We start from the raw sequence: 18,106 nt of genomic DNA, 5'->3' as shown, positions 1-18,106 counted from the left end.
AGCAGATTATCGAAGGATTGTCACGTGGACGGAGGTCTGCAATACAACGCAGAGTTATCAAACGGACTGTCACGTGGACAGAGAACTTCAGAACAACACTGAAGTTTACATACGCAGTGAGCAGTCGGGTTTTGGTAGTGACACGTGGTCAGAGATCTATTGCACAGGTTGCTGGTGGTCTGACGCGTGGGCAGTTATATATATACACGCAGGTTTATATACATACGCTGGGCATATATACGCTGGGCAGCAACTCATAGAAATGAATACACGCGTTTAGGGTTACGCAAGGCATAAGATATATATGCTGGACATGACGTTGTTCATGGTGAAGCCGCAGATAGAAGGAACCCTGCCATAGTTATATGCAAGGCATAAAGACTCCTCATCTATACACAGGTCATGAGGATGAGACCTTACGTAGAAGATATAGGTAACATTGTTCTGGAAGATACAACACAATCAATGGAGCTATCCAAGACCTCGCTGTTCTTGAAGACTCCTTACCCGTGAAGACACGTACACGCAGTTCTTATACGCTCTCGGATGAAGGAATGGAAGATACGCATTACTATGAGCTAGGGTATCCGCTAACAGCAACTCAAATTCTTTCGTGTGGATATTAGCAGATCCGCACTATATGAAGGTTCATATTAACATGATGGGAGCCGCAGTGAATTAACATAGTGGAACCCGCTGAAGCACGCAGGCATGAAAGCACGCTCGATCGCTGTCATATAATAGAGCCGAAATTTCAAGATCCTGTGCACTAGCCGAAATGTATTTATGGACAGAAATATGATGTCTATCACAGGTATGTGCTTGTCTTTTCTAATGATGAATTTGCCAGATATTATGGTCCAGATTAAACAGTTTGCAATTCTGGTATAATGGGTTGTATGAAGATGCTTGGTAAAGCTCCAAGTATAGTCCCTTGAGAAGGACAACAAGGGCTGTTAAGAGGCAGATGATTTGGAATCATAAAAATGGATATATGGAAGAGCTTAAGGGTAGACCCCATCTTTTGTACATATGACAGTGAAATATGACAATATGACAAAGTTTTTTGACAGTGATCTTCTGCGCTTATTGTAGTGTCACTTACTCTTATGAAAGTTATGCATAGCAGTGATATTGTTCTCTTGACAAGTGATGAATGGAGATAATATATGTCAGAGATATTTGTTCCTATGACAATAATGTTTGGGTAACGACTTTAGTGATATTTGGACAATGTGTCTTGATGTGCTATGAAATGTTGAAAAGAATATCTCTGTATCCTACAACATGATGAATGAGATCATGTGCATAATGATCAAGGGCAACGTGATAATGAACCAGATCATGGTCATGGACAGCATCATGATGGATGTAATAATAAGTAAAGGGCAGCATGATTGGCAATGAGACTACATGCTGATGTATGAGGACAGCATGATGATGGATAAGATCATGGACATGAGCAACGTGATTAGTGAAGTAAGGTGCAGTATGAGTGGTACAGCAAGAGAACCAGATGCAGTGAGACTTCTAAGGCATATAGAGTCTATGTACCTGGTCAAAGGGAAGTAGAGATAAGCCATGATGTCACTTTTGACGAAGATGCTTCCCTGAAGAAAGTAGTAGATCTTCCTAGATCTGAAGAAAACCATGAAGAAAGACCTGGAAATCTGGAAGAACCCCAGGATGAGACTATGCCTGATGTTGAAGGGCCAATGGACCCTATTGATCCTTCCCCTTCTCTAGGAAAGAGGCCATCATGGCTCAGGGACACCCTCGAAGATGCTGAGGGTCATGCTGCCCCAAGGGGAACATTCCGAGAAAGCAAGAAGCCGTGTAGATACCAAGGGTATCTAGCTGCCATGAGTACTATTATACAATCTGAACCTGGATCTTTTGAGGAAGCCATCAAGCATCAAGTCTGGAAGGATGCTATGCATGAAGAATATGAGCCTATTATGAAGAATGATGTCTGGGATGTGGTCCCGAGACCAAAGGACAAATCTGTTGTCACCGCTAAATGGCTCTACAAGATTAACCATGGATCTGATGGGAGTGCTGAAAAGTTTAAGGCAAGATTTGTTGCCCGTGGCTTCTCTCAAAAGGAAGGAATTGACTATGACGATATATTTGCACCTGTGGCTCGATATACCACCATCCGATCCATCATAGCCCTTGCTGCTACGCAAGGGTGGAGTCTTCATCAGATGGATGTCAAGACCGCTTTTCTGCATGGTGCAATAAAGGAAGAGGTGTATGTAGAACAACCTCTGGGATTTGAAGTTCAAGATCGAGACACTTATGTCTGCAGGTTGAAGAAAGCCCTCTATGGGTTAAAGCAAGCACCCAGAGCATGGTATGAGAGGATGGATAGTTACTTGATGAAGCTGGGCTCCACTCGAAGCAATGCTGATCCAAACCTTTACTTTAAGGTTGAGGAAGGAAAGCCTCTCATTCTAGTGTTGTATGTGGACGACCTCTTCCTGACAGGTGATGACCCTCTCATTCATCAATGTAAGAGGGAGCTTGCTGCTGGGTTCGAGATGAAAGACCTAGGACTGATGCACTATTTCCTAGGCCTGGAGGTCTGGCAGAGACCTGGAGAGATTTTCCTTTCTCAAGGAAAGTATATTGTGAAGCTTCTGGAAAGATTTGGGATGGTGGACTGTAAGTCTGTGTCGACACCAATGGAACTCAACTTTAAGAAGTTGAGTGGCAGCGCTGCAGGGCCTATCTTGGCCAATCCTATTGAGTATCGTCAACTCATAGGAGCTTTGATGTTCTTAGTGAACACCCGTCCGGACATATGTTTTGCAGTGAATACTTTGAGTCAACAGATGGTTGAGCCTCATCATTTTCACTGGGTTGGTGCCAAGAATATTTTGAGATATCTTCGGGGCACGATAAACCATGGGCTGAGATACACTGCCGAGAGTGTGATACTCCGGGGATATACTGATGCCGATTGGGCTGGCAGTGTGGTGGATCGTAAGAGCACATCTGGATGCTGTTTCAATCTTGGTTCTGCTTCGATCTCATGGATGAGCAGGAAGCAGAAGTCGGTGGCTTTGAGCACCGCGGAGGCCGAATACATTGCTGCTAGTATGGCCTGTTGTGAAGCAGTTTGGTTGAGGAAGCTCTTTAGTGAGCTGTTCCAACATGTGCTAGATACCACTGTAATACTCTGTGATAATCAGAGTGGGATTTGTATGACTGAGAATCCTGTGTTCCACGACCGATCCAAGCATATTGATATCAGGTACCACTTTATCCGGGATATGGTACAGCGAGGCGCCGTAAGGCTCGATCATATAGGAACTGATGAGCAGGTCACGGATATTCTCACTAAGCCCCTGGGGAAGGTCAAGTTCCTAACCTTCCGTGAGAGTCTTGGTGTCGTGGAAAGACCCTATGATGTGGGTCCTGTTGGACGATGAGCTCTGGGAGCTCTGGGGGGCTTTGAGGATAGCTTCTCGGAGCTATAAGCACTCATAATGCTTCTGCCCCATCCTTGTGATTATTGAGCTGGTTCGCCACTCATTTAATCTGTGCCCCGTATGCATCCTACCCATTGAGTTCAGGGCTCATGGGAAGTACCTCTCATTTGGCCGATGAGGTGTGGAAAAGCTAGAGACTATTAGCAAAGACTGATGGACGCATCAGAGATTGTCGTACTCTCTATCTAGGATGGCATGGTCCAACCACTTGATCTGGGATCAAGATTTGTGAGGTCTGGGACCTCTGGACTGATTATGTCAGTCGGGGAATGATGTCTTTGTGACTGACCCACTTCTGTTCTGAAATAAAGAAGCCAGCAAAGCAAGTTTCGGCGGGATGACTCACGATGTTAATTGCACTAATAGATGGAGTTCTCCCTAGTTGAGAGGGAGTGTTAAATTTGGACAACTAGGTCCAAACTCCATGTTCTGATGCTCAGATTAAGAGGCTAATATTTTTGTTGGATTCCTCTTTCTGAGAGGTGTAAAATCCATATAAAAATAGTCTTAATCCGATGAGCAGAACTTATATTTTGAATTTATTATTCTTAATAAATTATATGTGCAAGGTCAGCCAGTTTTGTAATGTAGGCTCACATGCCCAACAGATGTGTCACACACCCTCATTAATGGATATATATACAGGAAAAGTTGGTGAGAATTTGAACACAACTCAACTCACATCTTCCTCTCTCATCTACTGGTTGGAGGGTTGTTGTGACACATGCTGGGCTGGCTGACCGAAGGAGACTTTGCTGGTTAAAGCATCCTGTTGACCGCCGAAACGAACACATACATTTTTCTTGTTTCTGATTTGTCTTCTGTAAGATCCGCTTATATGTTCTATCTGCATTTTGCTTATCTACATATATGATTGCTGTGAGAAAAGTGAAATTGCTCTTAGCATAGAACATCTACAAAACTTTACACTTTCTATTTAGAGAAAACATAGTTTGTTCCAATATAAATGTATCCTTCAAAAAACTGATATTATTCCTTTATCAACACAATCAACCATGTAATTCAGTGATTCAACAATTTACAGTATTAATATAGTCCAACTCCACAATTCAGTATAAACCAACCAATCCAGAACAGTTACCAACAGAGTTATTCTAATTTAAACTTCAGCATAAACTAATCAAGTCCAAAATAGTCCAACATTGCTAATCTAATTTAGAACTTGATTACTAATTAACTCAACTGGACTATGCTACGCTTTGCTTGTTTGGTTGGTTCCTTCTTTAGTAGGAAACCCTCTCCCCACTACAAGGACTGTTCGAGATGCAATGTAGACTCGGGAGTGGATTCCAAGTTGTTTCAAAGAGATAACGAGATGACTGAGTGATGACAGAACTCTAAACTGGTCTTGATTTGCTTGAACCCTTTTAAAATCTGCCACAAGGTTCTCTGCATCAGCCTCGGGAGCTCTGTGCTTATTCCAGACTTATGTTTGGCCTCAGTGAGGGTCTGAAGTGGCTGGAAGACCTTCTTTAACCCCAGACTATTGCGAATCATTACAAGATAGGGTCCGTTCCACAAAAACAGCTGCAGAGTTTATTCAAAGATACCGCCTGACCCTAGGAATATATTTGACCCACTTCAAATAGTCTTTCTTCTGCCACGGACAGCGCTTGCAAGGATATGTACCTCAAAAACTTCGATCTATTGACTACAGGAAACCCTGACTGCCTCAAAAAATCATGTTTCTACCTCAGGTCCATTCTATCATCCTCCGGGAATTTTGTGCCCTGCTTCAAATGAGTTTCACAAGGGTTTGGCCACCAAAAATTCACGCTTTTTCGGACAATTAGCTTTAGACAATTAGTTTTGTTTCTTCCTCAAAGGGTCTGTGGCTACCACAAGAACTTCAACCTACTGGCCTCAGAGATCTTGACTACCACAGGGATGTGTTTCCCTTGCTTAAAGGAGTTGCGGCCTGCCTCAAAGGATATGGCTAGCTTCAGTTCCTCTTACTGTATACTTTGTTGCCAGAACATACCAAAATACCAAACAATAGTTGATCTAGACCTATCCCAGAACAAAGAAGAGTGACTAGGTAGGGTGGGATCACCTCCATCGAAGCTACTCCAAAAGAGAAAATGGGGTCTTAAACCCATAAAGCATCAGGCTCAACAAAATAGAGATGAGATAATCCAATCCAAGTCATGCCTCAAGTGATTTTAATCCTCTTGTATTTATAGATTTCCCTGAGGGGGTTTTCTCTTTAATTAATTGAGTGAGGTACACACCAAACCCAGACATTGGGCTATTTTGCCCCAACTGTCCCAAAACTTGCCAAAACACTAGGTATTTTGGGGTTTTCCCCCTTATCGAGGACTATAGCCTACTGGGGTCGATTGGCTACTTCGTCCCTTGGGCCAATTAATCCCTCGGGGACATTATAGAAGGTGGTCTTCCAAGTGTCATCCTCTTTCACTTGTACCTAATGGTATCTAGATTTGAGATACAACTTGGTAAGTACTTGAAATGTTGCAATTGATTCAACAAATCATCAATATTGGAACAAGGGTATCGATTCTTAAGGGTGATCTTGCTCAAAGCTCTATAGTTGATACACACTTTCCAAATCTCATCCTTCTTGGTTACAATGATGGTAGGTGACACACAAGATGAGGAGCTTCATCGAATTACTCCCTACTCAAGCAACTATCGCAATTGTTTCTTTAATTCATTTGCTTCAAGGACAAACTATCTATATAGCCCAAAATTTGGTAATGGAGAGTCACACAACAATTGTATCTCATGCTCCAGTTTCTTCTTAAGTGGTTGCCCTTTGGGATCCTAGAACACTCCTACATACACCTACAACAACACATCTAACTATTGTTTATGCTCTTTGGTATATCCCTCCACGGATATCTTTATTCTTATCAATTCATCCTTTAGTTAATTCTCTCTTAAGAAAAGCAATACAAATTTTCTAGTAGAACTGATCAAATTCTTGCATTGGTGATGAAAGACTTTCCATCCTTGATCATAACATACTAGTTTGTTCTCTTTATGATGATTGCATCCCTTATATACATGTAGGGGCTTCCAAACACTACACCACACACATCAAGGGGTACTACATCTACCTCCAATCCATTAATAGAATTTGCCCTTGTAGTAAATTTAATCTTACATTGTTTAGTGACTTTAGCTCGACATCTTATCCCAATGGGATACCAGCTCAGATGATTATCAACTTTCAAACCAAGCTTGTTGACCATAATGTCTACTATGACATTGACTTGTGAACTAGAATGGAATAGAGCATCTATCTTGGTCTTTTTGGCTTGGGACTTTAACGTGCAAGAGTTTAGTAGTCTCCTTCTCTTCCTTGTGATGAAGGCTACTCAGATTCACCTCCTTCTGCACTATAATGTATACAATCTTATCATCCACATCCAAGCTACTCCCTACCAAGTTGCCAGAGTCCATGCTTAGCAACTTCTTATTCTTGGCATACTTCTTACAGTTATTTGGGTTCATCTCTAGATGTAGTTTCCAACACTTTTCTTTGGTGCAACCATCGATATTACAATTGTTGCAGGGGTTGTTTAAACCCTTACAATGATGTGTAATGATTATCACTTTGTTGTCTTTTCCTTTCCGCTCTTGTTGGAAATATGGTAGCCATGGTCGGTATTTTCATCATGTGGAAAAATAAAAAAATTAAATTAAATTTAAATTTTTGCCTCCATTATATCAAGTTGGTCTCATATTATTTTAGGTCGGTTGGGCCCCTAAGAGGTACCCATTCAACCCCCCTTGAAAGACTATATAAAGGAGACCACTTCTCCTCATTCGGACACATTGATTTCTCTCATAATGATCTTTGTTCTAGCACAGTAGGAAAGAAGAAGGGGGCCAAAATCAGGAGAAGAAACAGGACTTGGCACTTGTCCTTGGTTTCTGGTTTGGTTACTCTCTTGATATTGTTACTCCTGATGTAGTGATGAACATTAAATGCTCTCCCTCAAATAAGGAAATATTTTTGGGTTTTCCCCTTGTGGGTTTTTCCCTGGCCTCATGCCTAAATCTCTGTCTTTTGTCTCATTGTCTCATGGTTATTTTGTTGCTCTTTCATGTCTCTTCGTTCATATTTTTTCTGTGTAACTGCTTAATGATCTTGAATGTATCTTATGTGGAATTAATGTTAACTGATCATTGGAAGTAGTTATCTGGTATTTGTTCTAGCTGTGTGCCATAGAAAATTCAACATGGTTTCAGAGCTGGGAAGATTGAAGATCAAAGAGCAGTTTCCGAAAAGCAAGCGAAGGTCTGGGTAGATCTGTGATTTAGGATGAATTATCTCTGAGGGTCAAGTCCCTGAAGGCATGCTAACTTCGTGTTGCATCTGATCTACTTCCTCTGTGGCAGTTGAACACTATTGTAGAGCTCCCGAGACCTGTAATATAGGCTGAACCATGTGGCATTATATCTCTGTTTATGGGAAATATTGCGGCCTAGAAAGCACTCATTCTCTGCAATTGTGGATTTAAGGCATCCGAGTTGTGCTTATCTATGGATAAACCTTCTGTGGATATTTGCGAGGTTTGTGACTTCTTAATTCAAGCAACCTCTGCGGCATTTTATTATCTCTGGTATGCTGAGGAAATATGCGAGTTTTATTTTTCTCTGTGGCGAATTTTGTGGCATCAAGCGAGCCTCTCTGTGGTATTGTACGCAAGTTTCCCTGAGGCACATGATCTCTGTGTCATCCGAATTTCCTGAGGCTCCTCTTCCATGTGGATATCTGAGCTATTAAGGCTCCCATCCGGATCATTTGAAGCCCTCCTATATGGGCTATATCTATTCCAAAAGTTCGACTATGTGGTGATTCATCCAACACATATGTGGTATCTGTTGATCTTCCTAACGCATCCTATCTCCTGTGAGAAATTGTGAAATCTATGGAACTATATACCTCTGTATATCCTCGTTTTGTGGCTACAAATATACGTGGTCCTGAGGAAAAGTGCTCTATGACAAATATAAAGGGCAGAGGTTTGTGACATGTGCATTATGCAAAGCTTCATGTGGAACAACATGAAGTTTTGAAGCCGAAGATTATAAGGCATGATAATCTATGCAATTTAAGAAAATGTATAATTTGAACATCTCTGTGGCAAGGTTCTGTAGATTATTGTGCGAACTTTGAAACACCCTTTTGGCATCTCCAGTCCGAGTTTTGTATGGTTCATGCAAAATTACAAGTTTCTTTGTGAATGTATTATCTATTATATGAACCTCCTTGAAGCATGGTATGCAAGCTCCTATGAGGCACATTCCAGTGTGGACGTAAGGCTTTGACTCTATGCAAATTCTCTGTGGAAAAGGCATGATATTTGAGCCTTTTCTCAAGATATGTAAATTGATCCATGTTTCCAGTGGTATGTCACACAAGTCTGGGCTTGTCATCTCTACAAAATTCTGTGTGACATGAGATTCTATGAACTTTCTAATCATGATCCGAGATTGATTGTAATAGTTCGAATAAATCTGAGGATATAAATATATATATATATATATATATATATATATGACAATGGAACTATGCTAAGCTCCCTGTATCATCCAAACTAAGAGATCTGAATTCTTTGTAATAGTATGAAATCAATCTGGGCAATATGAACAAGCATGAGAATCTGAGTCTAATTACCTCAGAGTCAAAATGGTATTGAATGATGACCGGGACCTAGCTTTGTCCAAACCCATCTATCTCTGAGAAAAATAACAACATAGAGGTTTGTTTGAAATCTTTGTTTTCTGTGCATAGATATATGGTCATATTAGAATGCTAAGAAGTCCTGATACTTCTCTGCATGTCCAGTAGTTAAAATTTATCCCTAAGGCAGGACCTGATCCAAGAAAAATCTGAGACACTGTTGAGCAATCTGAAGGATTGACCTGAGCTTTGTCCTATACATAAGAGAAGAACGAATCTTTGAAAGAGCCGACCTGTCTAACTGGTATGTATTGTTTGAATTATTAACTCCTATGAAATATTATCTGAAAATTGTTGTTCTTCTGAAGTGAAGCTTGAAATACGAAAATATGAGACATATGAAGAATGAAGTTTGAGACATGAGCTCTTAAAGTCATATGAGTTGTAGTAGCAAATAAGGAAGGCCTCTGATTTCAAAGGGTTCAAGATTTGAATGTTGCTTTGGATGAAGGATTTCCTAATTGAAAAATCTAGGGCTTGTGAACCCTAGCTAGCATCAGAATTTGATCAATTATCGACCTAGTGCTTGTTGACAAAATCCAAAGATGATGAAGGTTACACCTCCTGCTAAGAAAGTCAGAACCTGACTCCTGAGAAGTTGCATTGAAATCAAGATTGTCACAAACTGGAATGTGTTGTGATGGGTGGCTTTATAAAGGACGATAAAATTGTAAGTCTGCAAAATGACTTCTATTAAGCATCACGTCTACTATTTACATATAGATCTTGCATGTTTCTTGAAGACCAATGTCTCTTTGGATGAAATCTTATGTTCAAGGATGAGCCTAGACTTGAATGATGAACCGATGTTGCTGTTACAATAACGATGTCATAACAGAATTTCTTGATTTAAAAAATTATTGCATGCATGTAGCTTTGGACAGTGAAATTTAATGCAAGCAAGGCAGAAATTATAGGATGTCAAAGCCTGAAAGTCTGAATCAAACTATTGTTGACGATTTGAGTATGAATGTCTGATCAATGTTTTGGGTCTGAAAAAACCTAGTAAGGATTTGAACAAGAATGACCAAGGGTTTATGGTCAGATCTCTCATAATGTTGATCAAGAATAATGAAGTTGGAACAGACGAATGTTACTCATCTAGGGTGTCTAAACCCTAGACTAAATTTTAAAGGCTATTAGGGTTTGAAGTCGAAACCCTAGCCAATCAAATGTTAAACTTATCAAGACAAAAGGGGTTGGAAATGAAAGCCCAAGGCCTGTGGATTGATTGTTTCCACTTAAATAAACGAGCCCTAGATTCTAGAAGATTTGACATCTTGATGATGAGGTTGCTTTGCAGGTTGAATGCAGAAGACTAAAGATCAAGAGGGAGTTGTCGGATCTCCAAGAGAAGTCTCTTGTATTTCCTTTAGTGTTTTAATTATTACTGACATTGGATTGTTTATGGTTTGTAAACCCTAGGTAGGGTTTGGAAGAAGATCTAAGGCTTATGAACCAAATCCTATAACTGATTATGTTTGTTTGGAAGAAAAAACCCTAACTCTGTAATGATGTGGATTTCTTGATGATAATATGGATAGATTTCTTGATAATGATGTGGAATTTTTGATGTGGACTCCTTGATGATGACGATGATGTGGACAAGATTAACTCCTTGATGGGTTGAACGAGGTTGATTGGACTCAAGAAAACTAAGATCATGAGGGAGCTAACACACTCTCAAGAGATAAGTACTTTCTTGATTTTTTCTATCACTGTTTCATTATGAGTCTCATCTTTGTATGTCTTGCTTGGTTATAGTTCTTCCATGGTCTCCTAGTGAGGATTGCAGGAATGTGATGAAATATGTCAAAGCCATGGCATCATTGAAAATATGGAAGAACAAAGTGACAAGAAGGCTCGTGATTGGATGAGTTTTGGACTCAGAGGGAGTAGACAAGATCAGCCTGATTAAAGTATGTTTTGATCCATGATGGTTTGAAGCCTTGAAATTAATGTTGATCTAGGTCTACTGAAGAAGAACTTGTGGTTTTTCTACTATGAGTTGATGACGTGTTTCTGACAAGGACTGAAGTCCTCTTCGTCCGGTGTAAGAGGGAGTTGATTAAAGAATTGAAAGTGTGGCACGAGCCTAGTGAAAATTCTACCGAGGTTGTGGCATAATGCACTGTGAGTCCATGAACATTTACTTGAGGAAAAAAATTGAAGAAGTTGTGAGACTTTGTTCTTGATTTGATGAATCCCTCTGATTGGCTTGTTGAACCACCCGATGCATAAAAATTACTAAATCTATCTGGACTGGATGTATTCTAGGTGTTTTCCAGTGTAAGAGGGGGTTGATTAAAGAATTGAAAGTATGGCATGAGCCCGGTGAAATTTTTGTTGAGGTTGTGGCATAATGCATTGTGAGTCCATGAAAATTTGCTCGAGGAAAAAAACAAAAATTGAAGAAGTTGTGAGACTTTGTTGTTGATTTGATGAATCCCTCTGATTGGCTCATTGAACCCCTCGATGCATAACAATTACTGAATCTATCTAGACTGGATGTATTTTGGGTGCTATGTTGGTCTAAATGACATGGATGATCCTACTGAATGTAGCACAATTGAAGCTGGAAATGTAGTTGATTTGGCTTCGGAAGTTATTTACTAATCTATTGGATCTTATGTTGAAATTGATTATGGTATACATGTTTCTCAATGTGCAGGTTGCCTATTTCTGTGAGAAGCCACTATTTGTCTAATGGATTCGACTATGGCACACTTTTCTATTGATGAGCAAGGTGTTGATATTTGCCACTTTTTATTTGTTGGATTGTTGATGTTTGCTTATGTGATAAGCCCCAGCTAAAGCCAAATGAATCACTAGATGTTGTTGTCTACTGGAATGTTTGATAAAGTGGTGTAGTCCACCATGGCTACTTTTTCTCTATTGAATTGGTTGTCGATGATTATGTGAATGGTTGAGAATCCCTTTGGAAAGGGAGCATTGATTACATAGCATCATGAATCTTCCTTACGTTGTGTGTCGGGAGACCTATGGATTGGTCAAGGAGATTAATCTTGAGTCCCCTTCCCTAGACTATGGGTTGGGAGACTTATGGTTTGGTCGGGAAGGATGAGTTCTCTCCCTTAGATCATGGACTAGGAGACTATATAGTCGGGGATTGACATAGGGATTCCTCCCTTAGAGTGTGAATTGGGAGACCTTGTTTGTGGTCGGGGAGATGTACCCTATGTATATGATTGAGATAGGGATTCCTACCTTAGGTTGTGAGTCAGGAGACCTTGCTTGTGGTCGAGGAGATGTACCCTATGTATATGATTGAGATAGAGATGCCTCCCTTAGGCTGTGGGCCAGGAGACCTTTTCTATGGTCGAGGAGATATACCCTATGGATATGATTGGTGCCTCATTGATTGATCCCACTTGTTGTGGTGGATGTTATGTATCTTTCCTCATTTTGAGACTGATGATCTCTCCCTCAGGTTGTGTGTTGGGAGACCTATGGATTGGTCGGGGAGATTGATCTTGACTGAGAGAGAGACTTGTATTTGTGATCTCTCCCTTAGGCTATGGGCCAGGGGACCAGTGGATTGGTCTAGGAGATTGATCTTGTGAGAGAAAGAATGAAAAGTACATCCCTGGATAAGAGGGAGTGTTGGAAATATGGTAGCCATGGTCAGTATTTTCATCATGTGGAAAAATAAAATTTTGAGTTTAAATTTTTGCCTCTAATAATTCAAGTCGGCATCCTATTATTTTAGGTCAGTTGAGCCCTTAAGAGGCACCCATTCAACCCCCCTAGAAAGACTATATAAAAGAGATCACTTCTCCTCATTTGGACACATCAATTTCTCTCATAATGATATATGTTCGAGCGCAAAAGGAATGAAGAAACGGGTTGAAATTAGAAGGAGAAGAAACAGGCTTGGCACTTATTCTTGGTTTATGGTTTGGTTATTCTTTCATATTGTTACTTCTGATGTATTGATGAACATTAAATTCTCTCTCACATAAGGAAAGATTTATGGATTTTCCCCTTGTGGGTTTTGCCCTTGCCTCAAGCCTAAATCTCTGTGTCTTTTATCTCATTGTCTCATGGTTATTTTGCTGCTTTTTCATGTTTAATGGTTGATATTTTCTTCTATGTAACTGCTTAATGATATTGAATGTATCTTATGTGGAAGTAATGCTAACTAATCATTGGAAGTAGTTATCTGGTGAAGAAAATTTGTTATAGTTGTGTGCCCTAAAAAATTCAACACTTCTTCCCCTCCCTGGAAGCATCACAGTGATCTTTCTATTTATAACCACTTGGTTATCTTTTCATGTGGCCCATGTCTTCCAAGTACTGTGTTTACAAACAAGCCTCATCAATGCTCCTAGCTTTGAAGAGCATCACTCACTTCCATAGATGGTTGTGCAAAGCCCCTAAATACTCGAGGATTACGTCTAGGTTCATGGAGGTGTAACCAACATAATCACCATTTTCCTGAACACAATGATGTACTCTTACACATTGTACCCTTTCCTCTGCTTCAAGTAATGCCAACAGATCCATTAGTCCTATACATTCCTAATATGGTAGAACTACGACTTGATGAAGGTTTTAAACACCTCTCACTTAGTCATTAGTGAATCAACCTCTAGCCTAATTGTTTCCATGTGGCTTTCCCATCAAGTTAGTGCATGGCCTTATTATTTTAGTCAAGCAACTGAAACCTTCTACTCTTCATATATATTATGAATAGTAAAATACTCTTCTAACTATTGTAACCAATGATTCAACTTAACAACATCAATCTCACATTGGCAGGGTTTGATGTCCACTTTCATTTCCATTTTAAACAAAGTTTGTGAAGGACTGATGTCACAAGGGCTTGGTTGCTCTTTCTTAGGCTCTTATTTTGATTCCTTTTCTAGGTCTTCACCATCTCCCATTTTCTCATTCGATCAAACTTCCATGTTAGAGCCACCAACCTCTTTGAAAGGTCAAAAATTGTTTCGTGAGAGTCGCCACAAGGAGGCCATGTTGCAAAAATATTAACAACTCATTCTTCCAGCTTTGCAAATCTCTTCTATGGCATCCTGAGGGTTGCTATGACAAGACTAATTTTCCATGGCTAGATATCCACGACTCACGACTTCCTTCTTAAGCCAATTCTTGGATCTTGCACCTTCCCACAAAAACCCAAAGAAAACTACTATGATACCAACATATCTATAATATGTCATGGACATTCCATTAAAACAATTGCCACAATAGGGCTTGCAATATTCTGCAATCTTCTATTATGCAATTTATTTCCTTAGATCCCGGAATTATCATACTAGCTTAATGCACAAATTTATGGAAATAATTGAAATCTAAAAATAAAAGATAAGTAAATGAGCATGCCATCTACACAAATGAGCACAATATGTGACCTAGGAAACCCAATACAAGAAAAAACCCAACTAGAAGGTGAGGCCTATGCTCTACTCTCTTTTCTTCAATTATGAAATGCAAGAAAAATGAAATCGACAGTCACCATGCAGTTGCCCACAACATTGTGGCGGCGTGGCCTATATAGCTAGTACAAAATCTTCTTCCTCCTCTATTCTAGTATACTATCCCACTCTCAGATGTTGTTCTCAACTATGGAACAAGTACAGTGGTAAAAGACTAGAACCCCTTCTCTTCCTATTGGCCTAGTGTTTAACATATCCTGACAGTAATTTAGGGATAGGGATAGGATTTTTGCATGTCTCAACCTTCAATTAATGCTATGGTTTTGGCTCTTCTAGAATCTTCTTCAAAGTCCACATGTGACTACTCCCACGTGCATGTAAAGGTAGATGATGTGGCATCCACTCAGTACATGGTTGTCAACAAGGTACATACAAGCTCCAATTGAGGTGATTTTTGAACAATTGGAAAGCTCCCAGTGTGTAGAACAGCATCAAGGGAATAGGACCCGCCCAATGAAATTTGACCCCCAAAAGTGCCATTTGATGCCTCAAATTGGCACTAGAAAATTCTCAATCCCACATCTCCAAAATGGACCTGCCACTAAAATGGGCCCTGCAAGCTAATTCCTCCAATTTTTTCCACCCAAAAAGTACCTAGATAGATAACAAATTATACAATAATCCATTCCAGATCATTGGACATCATATCTAAATTCTTTGTTGTATATTTATGTGATATAGTCTCCAGGACTGTTTTAAAAAATCTGGAAATTGCTTTTGAATATTTAACTCGAACTAAATTGCACATACTTTAGACAAAATTCTACTCTTTTATTGATGTATGCTGGATATTGAGTGAATACTAAAGTGATTCCTTTTTTCCTTTCTATCTGCACACATAGAGGGAAACTCTATTAGAACATACTCCTGAAATGTTTGAATCAACTCAATCATTCTTCACTATCTTACATCGGGAAAATTGTCATTTTAGACACATAAAATAAATGCAGTGAGATTGGCTCTGTTTAATTAATCATGTTCAGGATATGATACAACAGAACAGTATGATTTATATGATGTCCTTTGTAACTTACAGTTCATTTGTATAAAATAAAGAAGTTCTAGTAATAATGACTCAAGGATGGTGCAGAAAACATACAAAAATACTTCTTTTATTTTTTAAATAGGTACCTCACATGTCAAGCTAATCTTGTCAATTTAAATCATCCTTTCTCACTTGCATAATTGTAGTGCTTTCTCAATTTAGAAAACTATAGACTTTAAAATTAGTTGTATATGGGAGAAAATGGACAAACAAAGATAATATTAAGAGGCATATCATGACAGATGAAGGAGTTTGTTGCAAGAGTATAAATTTATACATAGAACAAAATACCTGCACTTCCCAGCATTTATTGTATCACAAAATAACCAAAAGTCATTATAATGTTGATTTTGCTTCCCTGCAATGCCACTTCTAGTATCTTTATCCATTCTAGCCCAAAAGTAGAATGCGTCTCCATTGTTCCCTGATTGTACTGCATCAGCAAGAACTCTCTCAGCTTCAGTTGACAAGGAAACCTGTGTGATGAAAAAAAACAAATTCAAACATAGTCAATCAGAAGCTCTGGCATTAGTCAGTGTAATACTAGGGCCCTAGAGTGAGCTGCTACTGCCTTGTGAAATCAAAGTATGCTACTCAAAAGGAAACAACTAAAAGAATTATTACATTAATAGGTATATAATCGGATTTATAAAGAAAATAGTTACAAAGAAAGTTGTTAGACTCAGACTCAGCAAAAAAGGCAACCAGCGTTGGCTTTGGCAAACCTCAAGGACTCAGACAAACTCAGTTTAACACTCGGCAAAACTCCAGAAACAGAAAAAAACAACTCAAAACATTGGACCGTTTGTACAGAAAAAAGAGTAATGATATTTTCAATCCACGGAACCTATGAAACAACAGTTTATCCATAAATTCATGCCATCAAATTTGATAATATCAAATTTAATGAGTTTTTGGCAAGTTTCCTGTGTTTTGTTTCCAGATCTGGAAAGCATACCCCGACTTCTATAGGAGATAACTTCTACTTCATATACATTGATTTGGGTGTTATTTTTTAGGTGAAACAACACATCATGGACACCTTTTGAGCTATCATATGGTGCACTTGAGGATGAATACAAGGGGCAAAATGTGCTTCAAACTCTACTGACATTTTGCAACTATCCAACATGAGATAGAGGATATACTCCCGGCAAATTTTAACAAAATTCAAGTAGGGATGAAAGATATGGACGCCATGTAGGAATTCCAAGAATTGAGGAAAGCACATCAACTGTTTGAGACATGAGGGGAAACAAAGAGGAAGGAATACAGCAATCCTCCTTATATAAAGAAAAAACAGAAAATTTTGATGATGTTTAAGGACAGAAAATGAATGTGAAGAAGATGGTATCATAGAATTAAACTGTCAATTGGTCAATTGTCATATGCTCCACCAAAGAAGCATAGAACTTATTGGTTTGTAACACTGTATACAGTCTACCATTGTAGATCTTTATATATACATAATGCCAGTTACATGATTTCTCTATACACACCAGAAAAGTTATATGAGATGTAAAGCATAGAAAAATCTGATGTTGATAGAACTTCAGAATCACTACAACAGTTAAAGAAAATACAAAGCAAAAATGACCAGACCGCCTAAACCAAGATGAGAAAATTATCATACATGTTGCAAGCAAAACATTCTTCAAAGCAAGTGATCTTTAGATAAGATGGAATAAAGTGAAATCGAGTGAAAGCATTGACTAAACAAATCACAAGAGAGTGAAAAATTATAAAAGTTTCTATTTTTATCATACTACAAGCCGTGGTTAGCATGATTGCTCTAAGCAACATGTGAACAGGGTCTTGGTTCAATGGTAAAGCAGGGTTTTTTAATAGGTAGGTTTGCTTTTTTGGTTGGTTCTTTTCTAGGATCCTTTGCCAGGGCCCTGTCAGCAAGCTAACAAGTCACCCTGAAAGTGACTCTGTAACAAACTAAATTTATATAAAAATAAACACAAATAATGTAAAAGACAACAAATAAGATTAATGATTAATTAGTTAGCAATATTTGAAAAGGTATGTCCCTAAGGACATAACTGTTAGTGAAAGGGTACTTACCTAACTATATATACAGGACCCTCATTCTCATTTGTATCATCCTAAATCAATTCTTTTATACAATTTACAATTACTATCCTGTGATGGATGACTTTGTTTACGAAGTATTTTAAATATTTAAGCTGCGTATACGACTTTTGGTCATTACATTACCTATGTTTCAGGAAGCGTGCACCTTCCCCCTCCCCCCCATCTTACTGTTGCTCAAAACAGATCAAAATATTGAGACGGGAATTCACAATAATGAGGAGTTTCCATAGGCATGGAACACTAGTAAATT

The 18,106-nt window shown here is 39.0% G+C and overlaps 1 protein-coding gene across 1 annotated transcript in view; it reads right to left on the bottom strand.

The window, feature by feature from the left end:
* LOC149179508 (uncharacterized) overlaps nt 1–16,232 on the bottom strand; it is a gene marked incomplete at its 5' end in the record, with an annotated part of 94,136 nt that extends 77,904 nt beyond the window's left edge. The window contains one exon of the mRNA XM_089418000.1: nt 16,048–16,232. Coding sequence (XP_089274126.1) covers nt 16,048–16,232 — 185 coding nt within the window. The remainder of the gene's footprint in view (nt 1–16,047) is intronic.
* Nucleotides 16,233–18,106: the final 1,874 nt, after the last annotated feature.

This window comes from Pinus tabuliformis, chromosome 3_2 (assembly GCF_031772625.1).
Source record: "Pinus tabuliformis cultivar Carrire ecotype Pingquan chromosome 3_2, CPIR1, whole genome shotgun sequence".
NCBI classification, from domain to species: Eukaryota; Viridiplantae; Streptophyta; class Pinopsida; order Pinales; family Pinaceae; genus Pinus; species Pinus tabuliformis.
This window is presented reverse-complemented; position numbering and strand designations above follow the sequence as displayed.